At 36.8% G+C, this 16,700-nt stretch overlaps 2 protein-coding genes across 20 annotated transcripts in view; one reads left to right on the forward strand and one right to left on the reverse strand.

Annotated features, from left to right (window-relative positions):
- LOC128696280 (ethanolamine-phosphate phospho-lyase) overlaps window positions 1-10,430 on the forward strand; it is a 46,563-nt gene extending 36,133 nt beyond the window's left edge. For all 4 annotated transcript variants that reach the window (XM_053787452.2, XM_053787453.2, XM_053787451.2 and 1 more), the window contains 4 exons: window positions 2,020-2,264; window positions 5,347-5,505; window positions 6,297-6,475; window positions 7,688-10,430. In XM_053787452.2, the coding sequence (XP_053643427.1) occupies window positions 2,020-2,264; window positions 5,347-5,505; window positions 6,297-6,426 (534 nt within the window). In that variant the 3' untranslated portion in view covers window positions 6,427-6,475; window positions 7,688-10,430. The remainder of the gene's footprint in view (window positions 1-2,019; window positions 2,265-5,346; window positions 5,506-6,296; window positions 6,476-7,687) is intronic.
- LOC128696411 (transcription factor daughterless) overlaps window positions 7,656-16,700 on the reverse strand; it is a 717,926-nt gene continuing 708,881 nt past the window's right edge. For all 16 annotated transcript variants that reach the window (XM_070092285.1, XM_070092276.1, XM_070092273.1 and 13 more), the window contains one exon: window positions 7,656-9,844. In XM_070092285.1, the coding sequence (XP_069948386.1) occupies window positions 9,806-9,844 (39 nt within the window). In that variant the 3' untranslated portion in view covers window positions 7,656-9,805. The remainder of the gene's footprint in view (window positions 9,845-16,700) is intronic.

Consider the following 16,700-nt stretch of genomic DNA (forward strand, 5'->3'; position numbering starts at 1 on the left):
CTCTTATCCCATCTACCTCTTACTCTAACTGTAGCTACAACTAGATAATGATCCGATATATCAGTTGCCCCTCTGTAAACGTGTACATCTTGGAGCCTACCCATCAACCTTTTATCCACCAATACATAATCTAAGAAACTACTCTCATTATGTGCTACATCATACCTTGTATATTTATTTATCCTCTTTTTCATATTATATGTATTACTTATCAAACCTCTTTCATAACATAGCTCAATTAAAGGCTCCCCATTTTCATTTACCCCTGGCACCCCAAGTTTACCTACTACTCCCTCCACAACATTTTTACCCACTTTAGCACTAAAATCCCCAACCACAAGTACTCTCACACTTGGTTCAAAGCTCCCCATGCATTCACTCAACATTTCCAAAAATCTCTCTCTCTCTCCTCTATACTGCTCTCTTTCCCAGGTGCATATACGCTTACTATAACCCACTTCTCACATCCGACCTTTATTTTACTCCACATAATCCTTGAATTAATACATTTATAGTCCCTCTTTTCCTGCCATGGCTTATCCTTCAACATTATGGATACTCCTTCTTTAGCTCTAACTCTATTAGAAACCCCTGACCCACTGAAACTCACCCACCCCCTTCAGCTTTGTTTCACTTAAAGCCAGGACATCCAGCTTCTTCTCATTCATAACATCCACAATCATCTCTTTCTTATCATTTGCACAACATCCACGCACATTCAGACTTCCCACTTTGACAATTTTCTTCTTATTATTCTTTTTAGTAATTATTACAGGAAAAGGGGTTACTAGCCCATTGTTCCTGGCATTTTAGTTGACTTTTACAACACGCATGGCTTACGGAGGAAAGATTCTTATTCCACTTCCCCATGGATATAAAAGGAAAAGTAATAAGAACAATAACTAAGATAAAATCAAAGAAAACTTAGATGAGTGTGTATAAATAAACATGTACATGTATGTTTAATGTGACCTAAGTGTAAGTAGAAGTAGCAAGACGTACCTGTAATCTTGCATATTTATGAGACAGACAAAAGACACCAGCAATCCTACCATCATGTAAAACAATTACAGACTTTCGTTTTACACTCACTTGGCAGGACGGTAGTACCTCCCTGGGTGGTTGCTGTCTACCAACCTACTATACACAGTTTCAAAAATAAATATGGAAATTATGTTATGGGAATATAACATTGTGAGTTGTTGAAAGTAGTTTAGAGTATGAGAATGCTACAATTGGGTGTAAGGCAGTATTGTTTTGGGTAGGTATTTATACTACTATGTAGTAGTATTAATCAGTGTATGAGCTTTGGGCATCTAGTTTTGAAGTTTTAAGATTTAGGTAATTGGGAAATTAAATATTGAGTATTGAGTATTTAGTTTAGGGTGAGTAGGTGGTTTTTGAGAAGTCTTAAATTGATGTTCAGACCAGGTTACTTTAGTATTTACTGGTAATGAATTCCAAATTTTGGGGCTCTTTATGTGCATAGAGTTTTTACACAGTGATATGGACATGGGGTACATCAAAAAGAAATCTGTGTCTCTTGTTATAGTCATGCGTCCTGTTAAAGTATAAATCTATTTTTTGTGTGAATAAAAATTCAAAATGGAAAGCAAGCGTAATATAAGAGGGGCCTGGAGACGTGACTAAGGAACAGAGAAAATGTTTTTAGTTCCAGGAATGTCTGCATTGTTTATTCTGGACCCTATTTTTAAATTGCCATTTTTTTAATTTTGTGTGAAATTGGCCAAATTACTGATTTCTGGTCTTTTTATTGGGTAGTTGAAATAGGGAAATGGGTGGTTTCTTGTACTCAGTCGATAGAATAGAAGAAATACTAGTGAAATAGCAGAGTTTGGTTAACTGGAACAGTGGAATTGGCCAAAAATAGGGTGCAAAGTGGGCAAAATTGCTGATGTGGTAATTGGATAACATTTGCAATACCTATATAAATACCTAATGAAAATGAAATATATGATGGATGCTGAAGTGTGCAAATATTGTATTTTTCTGTTACAGTTTGGTGGAAATCCAGTAGCATGTGCAATAGGAATGGCAGTTTTGGATGTAATTGAAAATGAAAAACTGATTCAAAGTGCCAAAGCAGTTGGAAAGACATTGTTGGAGAACCTTCAGATACTGAAAACAAAGCATGCTGTTGCTGGAGATGTGCGGGGGATGGGCCTTTGCTTAGGTATAGAAATTGTGCAAGACAAATGTAGTCGGAAACCTGCTACTGAACTTGCCCAATCAATAGTTTACAGGTGAGAGGCACAGTATTTTTTTTTTTGTGTGTGTATGTGTTTTGTATTTTATCTGTGTATACATTATGAGCAAGCTGCTTGTTTAGGTCAGTACATCAGTAATTGACAGCCATTTTCTGTTTTTGGCCTCCTGGGTGTTTTGAAACTGTGCAGGGTTTTCCTCCACAAACCACCTTTTCATCCAGCTCCTTCCACTTGTTTGCCACCCTCTGTCGAGGTATCCCTGGTCCATGGGATGAGCTCACCTTTTTGTTCTCGCCTCTTTGTAGTTACAGTGGTTAAGTCTCAACTCATGCCCCTGCCTCTCAATTTAGGCTTCTCCTCATAGCTCATTTTCCTTAGCAGTAGGACTAATCTTACTGTATACCTCTGCACTTTCTCCAGTTTCTTAAGATACTTTAAGGGGTGAAGGTTCTATGCTGGTGCTACGTACTCCAAGCTGGGCCTAACATATGTTGTATATAAGGATGCGAATGACTTTGTTGATATTACCAAAAGCTAGTTTTGCAAAATGATCATTTGCTGCAGAGGTCGTTTAGTTGATATGTGCCTCTGGTGAAATGCTTGGAACTGTGCTCATCCTTCAGTTTTTCTCCTCGAGGTTTGCAGCCTCTGTGACATCCCCCAGGTCTATGCTCAGTTTCAAGTCTTCTTGACCTTTCCCCAGTTTTCATAATCTTGCATTTGCTAGAGTTGAATTCAAGTATCCACTTGAAGACTATTCTTGCAGTTCGTCCATGTCTCTTTGTAGTCTTTCTTAGCCCCCTAAGTTTTTATTCTCATTAATTTTTATGATATCTGACTCTTGGTATGTGATCCACATATATCAGAAACAGTGCCAGTCCCCATACTGATCCTTGTGGAATCCCACATATGACACTTTCCCATTTTAGTGACCCTTCTCAGATAATCTTTGCCTCCTTTCCATAAGGTACTCTTTGATGCACTGTAGTGCATTCTATATCATTTCTCCCTGCTCATCAAATCACACTCTTGTATGGTACTATATCAAATGCCTTCTTGCAGTCCAAGAATATGCAGTCCACCCATCCCTCTGTCTCTCTCTCTCTCCTGCCTCACTTTGTTACTTTGTCATAGAACTCAAGCAGGTTTGTGAAACAAGATTTGTCATCTATAAACCCAGGCTAGTTGTTGCTTATGAAACCACATCTCTTTGATTTTCTTCTCCATTACCTTGTGATATTGTGATATCAGTGATATTGATCTGTAGTTTAACTTTTCCTGTCTGTCTCCTTTCTTAAATATTGGGACTACATTCACTGTTTTCTAGATCTCTGGCAATTGTCCCATATCCCTTCACTTGTAGATTTTACATAGCTTGTGGCTCAGATAATGCTTCTGCTTCCTCTCGCAGAATCCACAGTGACACTTTGTCAGGTCTTGTGATATATGTGACTCTCTCAAAAGTGTTCATATACTTCCCTGTTGTATATATACTGCCTCATATCCATTGGTGTATTTTTTTCTCTTTGGTGCTACTCCTGTATCATCTGAGAACATGTCTTTAAATATTTTGTTTAGTTCCTTACAGACCTTGTTATTTCTTGTAGGTTTCTCTCCTACCTTCTTGATGTGAAGGTGTAATGTCAACAGAATGTGTAATGTCAACAAGCTTTTGTTACTGTACAGTGCATCACTCAGGGCTGAGCTTTATCAAGTCACAGAGGATACTTTTTTAAACATCTATATACACATGGAGAGTGAGATAAGACTTGTATGTTAGGTATAGTACAACAGTATAAGAAAACCATTTACAGTATAGAAGAACTGTATAACAGAACTATTTATAACAAAGAATATCATGGGGACTCACTATATAGTGCATGGTGGCATATTGATGGCATTCAAAGTCTTGGCAGATATATTTTAAGCAGGGGTGTATATTCTGGGTGTGCTAGGTGAGTGCTATATTCCCAGCAAAAATGAATCATAATGGGAAATTAATTTTTCTGTCCCCTGTTATGAAATATTGTGGCAGTTGTTCTGAGATACCACTGCACACCCCACAGCTAGTTGTATCATGATGTGGCACTGAGTGGATGGCAAGATAATTGGAGAGTGACAAAAATAAGGGGTGAAGGATGAACAGCATTCCCCTAGAACACATCCTGTGTTCATTTTCATGATGAGAAGTTGTATGTATTTATAAATTCGTTGAAAATTCGTTAACTGAAACTAAGTTTATAATAATTATGTTCTTGCGTTATCACGATATAATCTCGTCGTAAATAGCTTTTAAATCTAATAATATACACTCAGAAACAAAGATTAAGTTAGGTTGAAGTCTGGAGCTGTTGATCTAACAATATCAGCTGTTGTTTACAGTCAGTGGGTTACAATTTAGCTTGGAAAGTTGTTTGTTAATATATTTGATCAGTTTTCACAATTTTCTTGCATTCTTGTGCATTTTGTATGTCAGATTTATTAGCATTGATCTTAAATACCATACAGTTACAGTAATATGTGATTTTTTTAAGAATATTTTTTATTACTGTAATTCACACAGTTGAAAGTTGTGTTGATATACTCACTCAGTTAAACAGTTTTATGCTTTTCTTGAGTATTTTATATGCCAGAATTAATTAATGTTGATCTTAAATGTACATGAACTAATTGAGTTGAGGGTAGAAAAAGTCTCACATCAAGTTTCAAAGAAGTATTTCAACTGGATGAGTTAATTCTAGCCATACCTAGCAACAATGCTTCAGCAGAATGCACATTTTCTGCCCCTGAATTATTATTATTGTAATCAAGGGGGAAGCCCCTGAAACTAATAAATACTTGTTTTCCTGGATCACAGAGCCAGGAAAGAGTAAGTGGCCTCAGTTTACTCTCTATTTAAAAAAAATGTGTACTGATGCAACTGGAGCAAGGAAGCTTATTGTATGATGAGATCATACAACAGTTTACATCTCAAACAAGAATAGAACTGATATACAAGTGAATTAAGCGAATTAAAACACTTGTTTTGGTATTGCTGTAAGTTAATTAGTTTATATTATTGCTCTAAATATTTTCAGTTCTTATTTTTATAAAGAGTAATAATTTTTTTATCTTTTAGATTAAAAGAAGATCATCATATTCTGGTTCAAGTTGAGGGGCCAAGTCATAATGTAATTGCAGTAACACCACCCATGTGCTTCACTCAGCTCAATGCCCGATCTCTCTTTAATGCACTTGATATTGTTCTTTCTACTTGTTATCAGCCAGGAACAGTGTGGTAAGTAATGCATTTTAAAAATAATCAAATAAAATCTCTTAAGATTGCACTAATTGTATTTTGCATTTGCAGTATACAGTAGACTTGATTAAGGGACAGTCTGTTAAAACATTTTCACCAGGAGACAGCCGAGAAATTTGCGGCATTTTTTTGATCATGATGCCATGATGTTTATTCATGACAGTGTAAATTTAGTGAAATAGCTCAACATAGCTTCAGGAAGGCTAGTAACATAATTTCTCTAACTGCACGTTGCTGTACATTCCAACGGCGTGTCAGGTCCCAAAACTATTTACTAAGTGAGGAGCATACTATAATGGTAGTAGGTGTGTGTCAACCATCTTTGATATTCCTTTAATGTCATCTTTGCACTATAACAGTTTTGGTAAATTTTTAAATGTTTATACAGTAGTGTACTGTATATTGTAATAAACAGAAGAGAGGGAATCATCTCTTAATATACATTATTTAGGTATGTATACTGGACTGAGCCCGTCATAAGTCCAAGTTGTCAGTAAACGAGTACGTCACTAAGTGAGGAGAGGCTGTAGTATATTTTTTCGTTAGGTTCAGAATGATTTTTGTGAGATTGCATAGCAAAATTTTCGCTTACCTTATTTGGCAAGAAAAGTGTTGCCACAAGAGTAATATGTGCATTTGTAGCAATGAATTGTTGAGACTCTATTGCTCATTCTGGTGAACAGATAGATAAGTTTTATGACATAGTAAGCATTGGACTTTTATGTTTAAATAATCAAGATTTTTAAGTGCTTTTTCCTTTCTATTTCTAGTACAAACATTGTTGATGCTCAGGGATCCAGATCAATTCTTTCCATGGAAGATTTAGACAGCCTGAAGAAAGAGAATGTGGAAGGCCCTGAAGCAAAGAGGCCACGCACAAGCTATGATGATATTGATTAACTGATTCTCGTGCAGGAAGGAGTGTATTTTCTAAATCTGCAAATTTTATGTAAGTATAATATTTAATTGGTTGAACAGTTATAAGTATTTCATACACATGGTTCCTTAGCCTTATGAAATATTACTCATGTTTGTTTTTTGTACCACTGGCCATCTACCAAGCTAGGGAGCCCCCCAAAAAGTCAGTTCATTTATTAATGTGTATTATTTGTATTTATCATAGCTCTGTCAGGTCTGCACAACAGAACAGCCTCCAGCTAGCCCTATATCAACCTCTTTTAGTTCTTTGATCTCTCTCCTAACCTGTCCAATTTCCCTTTTGCTTTTAATGAATTTTGAAAATTTTCCTACTCCTGACCCTGAGTCAGGCTACTTGTCTGGTGCTTGCCTGACCAACCAAAGCTCGTATATCTGTCACAGCCTGGTTGATTCGGCACTTGTCAGACATTTGATATCTTCTGATAAGATATTAAATAGTCTGGGACCATGGATGTTGATTATATGGTGCTTTCAGATATAATTTACCCTCAGTATTCTATAACTCGTCCTACCTAGTTTGAGCTAGTAGGCCTGCTGCTCTGTTCTTTTGTACTACTACTGTTATTACTAACTCTTTTGCTGCTACATTGTCACTACCACTCCTGATTTCTTCCTTGATTGTGACTTAACAATGGCCCAAGATGGATTGAAACATCTTTTCATAAGCATGGGGATTTTGTGAAATTAGGATTAGATAAAATTCTCCTCACATTTTAGACTAAGTAAAAGTACTACGTTGTTGTTCTTGGAGTCAGTGACTGGTTCCCATCATGACAGTGGTGTAGTAGCTGATTGTACTAATATTTGACAGGGCCACAAATTCCAATGTGGCTTTTACCAGTGTTGATGGCAGGTGTCAATTGTTGTTTGTACAGGTGAAAGTGGTCTTGACTGAAATTTAGTTGGTGATTTGGGGGAGTTTGCAGAGGCCACAACAAGAGTTCCTTATTAATGTTATGATATTGATGGCTTAGGGCAAAGTCAACTTTCACACATTGCTAGATCAATATCTTTCACAGTGTAAGGTATCTAAAACCTTAATTATTTTTATGAAGTAAATTACAACAAATTTTGGCTGTTTTTGGAGGTGTCATACACAACCCTATTTTTTCCATACATTCTTCAGTTTACATATCACAACTACTGATTTTGAGTCCTACAAATGCAAGATAGTGAAATAAAACATCATATAATGCAAAATGGCACATTTATTATTCTACAGATGAAGTCCATGTTGAGTACCCTCGTGGAGAGGCTGACACAGCGCCCACTGCACTCGTCTTACAATATTTGTACACATCACGTCATCCGACTGGGTAAGTGCCGCAGTGCCTGGAAGCTCTGAGGCACGCCAGACTGGTGCCCGAACTCAACACTCTCCATCCTCAGTTTCAGCTGGGAGGAAGTAAAGGTAGCACTGGTGTAGGGTGGTGAGCCGGCAGAGTTTGAGTGAGCGTAAACACGAGGAACAGTAAGATGTCCCTTCGAGTCTCAGGCGTACCAGGATGGATGGAATATTTCTGACAGATAAAATATTTAAATATGAATCTTTAAAAATGCACAAGGAAAAGTCCATGAATCTAATGCTGGCTGCTCCTGTCATTAAACATCATCTCAACAAACCATAATATCTACAAAGTTGAGAACACACTACAATAACATATTAAATATTTTGTCAATTTCAAAAAAATGTTTAAACCAATTCTTAGCTAAATAATCTTGTGGGAGGTCTAAAGCAATTAAATCACACTGGAGGCTGGAGATCTCCAATAGCTGTGCCCTGTATAACCTGATAGTCAGATGAAGTAGGACTACAGCAAACTTTGTATAGAAATCAGGGCCATGGTTGTGTTTATTAAATTTATAATAAATTATCCAATAGAACTGGATATTAATAAGATAACGTGTGCAAACACCACCATGTCCCTGCTCTGTACACATGTTTAAATAATGTAAATGTCAAAGTGCAGTCCAGAGATGAGTGGATTTGATATTTGGTCATAGACCACAGTTGTAATTAACAAAAGTTACATAACACTTCAATTGGAATGTTTTAGAATGATACTATTATAAGAAATTGCACCATTTTGCGATCAAAGTAACGCATTAACAATGCCAAGTAATATAAAAATTTGTGGATGATACTCAGCTGCAATTTAGGTGCAACATAATTATATAAATTTCTCCAATTAGATATGCCTAACAGCACAGCTACACAAAACATTTTTTTTAAGCTGCTGTTTCCTTAGCTGAATGAAAGTTCACTGATTTTCAAATACATATATCACTTCCCCATGACAGAAAACTGATGTTGAGGCACTGTGGACTGATTGGCCTCATTCCACTCATGACATATAGGTGGACACAGAGATCCAGTTCTAAATAATGAGTACAAAATAAAAATTATCAATAAAGTCAGCAGATGAACACAGGAAAATGGGAAGCACTAACAACTACACTAAAATTATGCACTTAAAAGAGGAGTTGCTCAACACAGTGAAGCTACCATTATAATTTTAGCTTCTGAATCATAATCCTTGATGTAAGCCATCTGTTCATAATAGCATTGTGCATTCTTTACATTACTTTTTTTTTTTTTCTCAGAATAGATCACCTAGCTAAAAATGTTTGTTTAATAAAATAATGAGTCATTCTGTACACAATGTATAGTAATTATGTATACAATGCTAAACCTAGTGAAGTCAGGTTCATTGCTCGGTCTTCACCACCAGCCCAGAGTACATGGCCAATAAGAAGCCAACTCTCAGTTCATCGCACTGCACTATTCAGCTTCACCCCACACTTCAAGGCATCGTGTCGCTCTTTGTAAATACTTTCCAAGTTCTCACACATTTGAGTCAATGCTCAACCTTCCATAATTTCTTTGGGAGCTCAGATACACACCAAGACTGGCAGAACTTCATTTTTGCACATTTCAGGATAAGTGAAGCTACGACCATTGTCACATCATGACCAAGCTTAGGCTGCCTTGTGATATGATTGGCTGCGAGATATGTTGTGGAAGATCGCACACAAGAGACCACACACTGAGCTGCACTGGGCAGGGGGGGTTAGGGGGCCCTGGTGTCCTAAACAACGTTCAAAACTGTCCCATCCCTTGCCATTCACTCTTGGATGCTTAAAAAATATACACTAAACACATATAATTGCCCGATGTCACGATCCCCTGCCACATTGGATGTACCACATGCTGCCTCTCACACAGGCCTTGTGAGTGGCTCAGCTGTACATACCAGCCCCCATAATGGGGGGGCTCCACAACCCCCCAATGTAGTCCTTTTGGAAAGGACTACAGCTGCTGCCAGTGGTGGTCAGGTCACTAGTGAGGTCCAGCTCCACCATGGCTTAAATGATCACCCTGTAAATAAAAGGGAAAAAAAATTAAGACATTTCTTACATTAGTAATTAAGGGGTTAAAAAAAATTATAAGTAGTAAATGCATTACAATTTCATTTATTTATAATTCTGAACATTAGTGGGTTGATTTCCAATACATGACATGGGGCAATATTTCCTCTCCCCACACTCCATATTGAGGCGATTAACTACACATGCTTTGGTTTCCTTCCTTCTTCTCTTTACTAAATATTTTATTATGATTACCAGGCATATCTGTGACTGGTTTTGAGGGTTTTACCCTCTCAGTCCAATCTAAGGCCTGTCTTTCCAGAGGAAAAATGGGTACCTAAATTTCTATAGAGGAATTACATTTCCAACCTCTAAAACTCAAGTTCAGCTTAGCAGTTTACCTGTATATGCCATGTGTAATAATATCCAAATACGTTAGAACTCCCTAATGTCATTCTTACTTGTAGTTTGCTTCCATTTTTGCCTACTAATCTACAGTACTGTGGCTTGCTGACAGCAGCAATCTGGTTTACCAGTTAAAAAATTAAAATTCTGCAGAAAGGAAATGAACATTAATAAAAATAACCTTGTTTTATGTAATTTTTCATTCCCTGTGACTCATTTGGGTGTACAAATTCTAACCACGGAATACAGTAGACCCCCGCCTAACGCTGGCATCACATAACGTTAAATCTGCCTAGCGATACATTTTATCGCTAAAATTTTGCCTCGCCTAGCACTAAAAAACTCGCTCGACGCATCTATGTGCGGCCTGAGCCAGCCTCCGCGGCAACATCCAAGCATGCAATCGGAACATTTCGTATTATTACAGCGTTTTTAGTGATTTCACCTGCAAAATAAGTGACCATGGGCCCCAAGAAAGCTTCTAGTGCCAACCCTACAGGAATAAGGGTGAGAATTACTATGGAGATGAAGAAAGAGATCATTGCTAAGTATGAAAGTGGAATGCGTGTCTCCGAGCTGGCCAGGTTGTATAGTAAACCCCAATCAACCATCGCTACTATTGTGTCCAAGAAAACGGCAATCAAGGAAGCTGTTCTTGCCAAAGGTGCAACTTTGTTTTCGAAACAGAGATCACAAGTGATAGAAGATGTTGAGAGACTGTTATTGGTGTGGATAAACGAAAAACAGATAGCAGGAGATAGCATCTCTCAAGCGATCATAAGTGAAAAGGCTAGGAAGTTGCATGAGGATTTAATTAGAAAAATGCCTGCAACTAGTGATGATGTGAGTGAATTTAAGACCAGCAAAGGTTGGTTTGAGAGATTTAAGAAGCATAGTGTAAGGCATGGCGAGGCTGCCAGTTCGGACCACAAAGCAGCTGAAAAAATATGTGCAGGAATTCAAGGAGTACATAGACAGTGAAGGACTGAAACCTGAAAAAGTGTTTAATTGTGACGAAACAGGCCTGTTTTGGAAGAAAATGCCAAGTAGGACCTACATTACTCAGGAGGAAAAGGCACTCCCAGGACATAAGCCTATGAAAGACAGGCTTACTCTGTTAATGTGTGCCAATGCTAGTGGCGATTGCAAAGTGAAGCCTTTATTAGTGTATCACTCTGAAACTCCCAGTGTGTTCAGGCAAAAGAATATCCTCAAGGCTAATTTGTGTGTGCTGTGGAGGGCAAACAGTAAGGCATGGGTCACTAGGGACTTTTTCTATGACTGGTTACACCAAGCATTTGCCCCCACTGTGAAAAATTACCTAACTGAAAATAAATTAGACCTTAAGTGCCTCCTGGTGTTAGACAATACCCCTAGTCATCCTACAGACTTGGCAGAGCGACTTTGTGGGGACATGAGCTTCATTAAGGTCAAGTTTTTGCCTCCTAATACCACTCCTCTCCTGCAGCCCATGGACCAGCAGGTCATTGCAAACTTCAAAGAACTGTACACAAAAGCTCTGTTTGAAAGGTGCTTTGTAGTGACCTCAGAAACTAAATTGACTAAGAGAGTTTTGGAGAGATCACTTTAATATCCTCAATTCTCACAGGATATGCCTTGATCCAAGGAACTGGAACTATCATCCCTTTGAATCAAACCCAACTACCTCCCAGGCAGTATATGACTCAAGAATGAGTCCTTTATACAAAGTTAAAGTGTATTGTAAAAAAACAAACAAAAAAAAAAATTACTAAAAAAATTATTTTTTTTTTTACAAAAAATGTATTTGGTCAAAAATTTTATATATACATGTGTATATATATATATATATATATATATATATATATATATATATATATATATATATATATATATATATATATATATATATATATATATATATATATATATATATATGTCGTGCCGAATATGCAAAACTGGTCAATTAGCAAGAGCTCATTTAAAATTAAGTCCTTTCTAAAAAAATTTCTTATACGTTTAAAGATACATTTTTTTCATTAATGTTAATGAAAAATTTATAATTTTGCACTAAAACAATCTTAGAAAACTTACCTAACCTTATTATAACAAGAGTAATTTATTTTAGTCTAACCCAACTAAATATATTTTAGATTTGTTTACAGTAATTTAATACTAAACAAACACAGTGAAATACATTTTTTTCGTTAGGTTAAGAATGATTTTGGCAAAATTATTTCATACACAACTTTTCACTTGTCCTATATGGCAAGATGAACGTTGCTATTTAAGCCAAGATCGCAAGTTCTGCCTATTCGGCATGACATATATACTATACGTATATATATACATACATACATACAATGAGATCACAGGAAACAGATACCACAATATGCAGAACAACCACTGTGAAAAAAATAGTGAAATTCCAAGCACTTTTGTGACTTCTCACATAATCAAGGAGCTACACTACATATAGTTCCTTGATAATGTGAGAAGTCACTAAAGCACTTGAAATTTCACTATATATATATATATATATATATATATATATATATATATATATATATATATACAGTGGATCCCCAGTTAACGATATTTTTTCACTCCAGAAGTATGTTCAGGTGCCAGTACTGACCGAATTTGTTCCCATAAGAAATATTGTGAAGTAGATTAGTCCATTTCAGACCCCCAAGCATACACGTACAAACGCACTTACATAAATACACTTACATAATTGGTCGCATTCGGAGGTAATCGTTATGCGGGGGTCCACTGTATATTTATTCAACAAGTCGGCCGTCTCCCACTGAGGCAGGATGACCCAAAAAAGAAAGAAAATCCCCAAAAAGAAAATACTTTCATCATCATTCAACACTTTCACCACACTCACACATTATCACTGCTTTTGCAGAGGTGCTCAGAATACAACAGTTTAGAAGCATATACGTATAAAGATACACAACATATCCCTCCAAACTGCCAATATCCCAAACCCCTCCTTTAAAGTGCAGGCATTGTACTTCCCATTTCCAGGACTCAAGTCCGACTATATGAAAATAACCGGTTTCCCTGAATCCCTTCACTAAATATTACCCTGCTCACACTCCAACAGATCGTCAGGTCCCAAGTATCATTCGTCTCCATTCACTCCTATCTAACATGCTCATGCACGCTTGCCGGAAGTCCAAGCCCCTCGCCCACAAAACCTCCTTTACCCCCTCTTTCCAACCCTTTCGAGGACGACCCCTACCCCTCTTTCCTTCCCCTATAGATTTATATGCTTTCCATGTCATTCTACTTTGATCCATTCTCTCTAAATGACCAAACCACCTCAACAACCCCTCTTCTGCCCTCTGACTAATGCTTTTATTAACTCCACACCTTATCCTAATTTCCACACTCCGAATTTTCTGCATAATATTTACACCACACATTGCCCTTAGACAGGACATCTCCACTGCCTCCAACCGTCTCCTTGCTGCTGCATTTACCACCCAAGCTTCACATCCATATAAGAGTGTTGGTAATACTATACTTTCATACATTCCCTTCTTTGCCTCCATAGATAACGTTTTTTGACTCCACATATACCTCAACGCACCACTCACCTTTTTTCCCTCATCAATTCTATGATTAACCTCATCCTTCATAAATCCATCCGCCGACACGTCAACTCCCAAGTATCTGAAAACATTCACTTCTTCCATACTCCTCCTCCCCAATTTGATATCCAATTTTTCTTTATCTAAATCATTTGATACCCTCATCACCTTACTCTTTTCTATGTTCACTTTCAACTTTCTACCTTTACACACATTCTCAAACTCATCCACTAACCTTTGCAATTTTTCTTTAGAATCTCCCATAAGCACAGTATCATCAGCAAAAAGTAACTGTGTCAATTCCCATTTTGAATTTGATTCCCCATAATTTAATACAACCCCTCTCCCGAACACCCTAGCATTTACTTCTTTTACAACCCCATCTATAAATATATTAAACAACCATGGTGACATTACACATCCCTGTCTAAGACCTACTTTTACCAGGAAGTATTCTCCCTCTCTTCTACACACCCTAACCTGAGCCTCACTATCCTCATAAAAGCTCTTTACAGCATTTATTAACTTACCACCTATTCCATATACTTGCAACATCTGCCACATTGCTCCTCTATCCACTCTATCATATGCCTTTTCTAAATCCACAAATGCAATAAAAACTTCCCTACCTTTATCTAAATACTGTTCACATATATGCTTCAATGTAAACACTTGATCTACACATCCCCTACCCACTCTGAAGCCTCCTTGCTCATCTGCAATCCTACATTCTGTCTTACCTCTAATTCTTTCAATTATAACCCTACCGTATACTTTTCCTGGTATACTCAGTAAACTTATTCCTCTATAATATATATATATATATATATATATATATATATATATACAGCAGGGCCCCGCTTTACGGCGTTCCGCTAATACGGACATTTCAAATTATGACCAAAACTCGCTATACGGCTCCCCTCACGGTCACAGCAGCCCACCGAGTTTGTTTACATTCTCCCTGAGCACATCTCCTTATTATGTCTGGAAACTTTCCAAAATTTCAAGTGTTTTAAAGTTATTGTATATTTTATATGTATTGTACTTGATAATTAAACTTGTGTACACCTGTACCTAAATAAACTTACACACTGTGCTGGCATGTAGGTACACATTAAAATCACTAAGTCTCTCTCTACTCTTGATGCAATAATAATAATAATAATAATAATAATAATAATCTCTTGGGCGCATTAATGTCGCATATTACGTTAATATAGACATTTCCCTTAATCTATCAATGATATTTTTTTCAAAATTATATAAGAAACACATTATGTAACACACAAACATGATACATGCACCCACAGTATAAAAATTTATACAAATATATATGAGATGTTTACCAAACGGTTTGTAGAAGTGTCGGAAGAATTACGTTTTCTCTAGCCCGTCACCTGTTACTAGGGATAACTGTAGAAAAATATTCCTTTCGTATGCCTTCACTTTATAGCTATAATTCTGTACTAACTTGTACACAGTGTAAGAGTATTTGTTTCGTGATTTAATTATTATAAAATAATAAAAATATTATAAGGTAAGTTTCACAAACTCTTACAAATGTACATGAATGAACTAAAACTGGACACGTATTAATACCGTCTATTTTGCCTGACCAAGTGATCGTCCACAACCTGTTCAGTTTGTTTGTTTACGCTGTCTGAGCTCGGTGTATCATTAAATGTTGTATATTACGTTAATATACACATTTTCATTAATCCATCCATGATATTTTTTCAAAATTATATAATAAACACGATACATAACATAAATGCATAACAACATATGTGTAGAGAACCTAGCATAACCCAAAAAAGTCAGAGTGACTTACTTCCATTGCCTTCACTCAGAGCATCATTTCTTCTCAAAATGATGTTACACGAGAATGTGAGTGTTCTTCTTTATTTATTCTACCGTATCAATGTAGAGACAACCTGTACACAATGTAACTTGTACACAAACCAGACGTGTACACTGTTTACAAAACTTACCTTCGCCTGGTTTGTTTACATAACTCTGCGCCTGTCCTCTCTCATGCACTCATTCTTTCTCTCTGGTATGGTAGCCTGGCTGACTACCATACATACCACACTTGATTTTTTACAATAAATACTACTCATCTCACCCTATATTTTAAGGTAAGTAATGAGTGAACTGTATATACATTTTATCGCTCTGGGATGCTTAAATATCATAGAATAGTATGTGTGGGTGGGTTGGCCTGGTATGGTAGCCCAGCTGACTACCATACATACCACACTTGATTTTTTACAATAAATACTACTCATCTCACCCTATATTTTAAGGTAAGTAATGAGTGAACTGTATATACATTTTATTGCTCTGGGATGCTTAAATATCATAGTATAGTATGTGTGGGTGGGTTGGCCTGGTATGGTAGCCTGGCTGACTACCATACATACCACACTTGATTTTTTACAATAAATACTACTCATCTCACCCTATATTTTAAGGTAAGTAATGAGTGAACTGTATATACATTTTATCGCTCTGGGATGCTTAAATATCATAGAATAGTATGTGTGGGTGGGTTGGCCTGGTATGGTAGCCTGGCTGACTACCATACATACCACACTTGATTTCTTACAATAAATACTACTTGTCTCACCCTAGATTAAGACTATAAATATTTTAAGGTAAGTAATGACTGCACTATGTGTGTATTGTACTTTTTTATTGTTTTTTGATGCCTGGTTCTATTGCTAACATAATATATGTTAGTGTAAACTTGTTATCTAGTGTTTGTATGCATTTGTAAGTGGAAAAAAAGGGTGTTCCACTTTACGGCGGTTTCCGCTTTACGGTGGTAGCCTGGAACCTAACCCGCCGTATAAGTGGGGCCCTCCTGTATAT

This window comes from Cherax quadricarinatus, chromosome 39 (genome assembly GCF_038502225.1).
Source record: "Cherax quadricarinatus isolate ZL_2023a chromosome 39, ASM3850222v1, whole genome shotgun sequence".
Classification (NCBI taxonomy): domain Eukaryota; kingdom Metazoa; phylum Arthropoda; class Malacostraca; order Decapoda; family Parastacidae; genus Cherax; species Cherax quadricarinatus.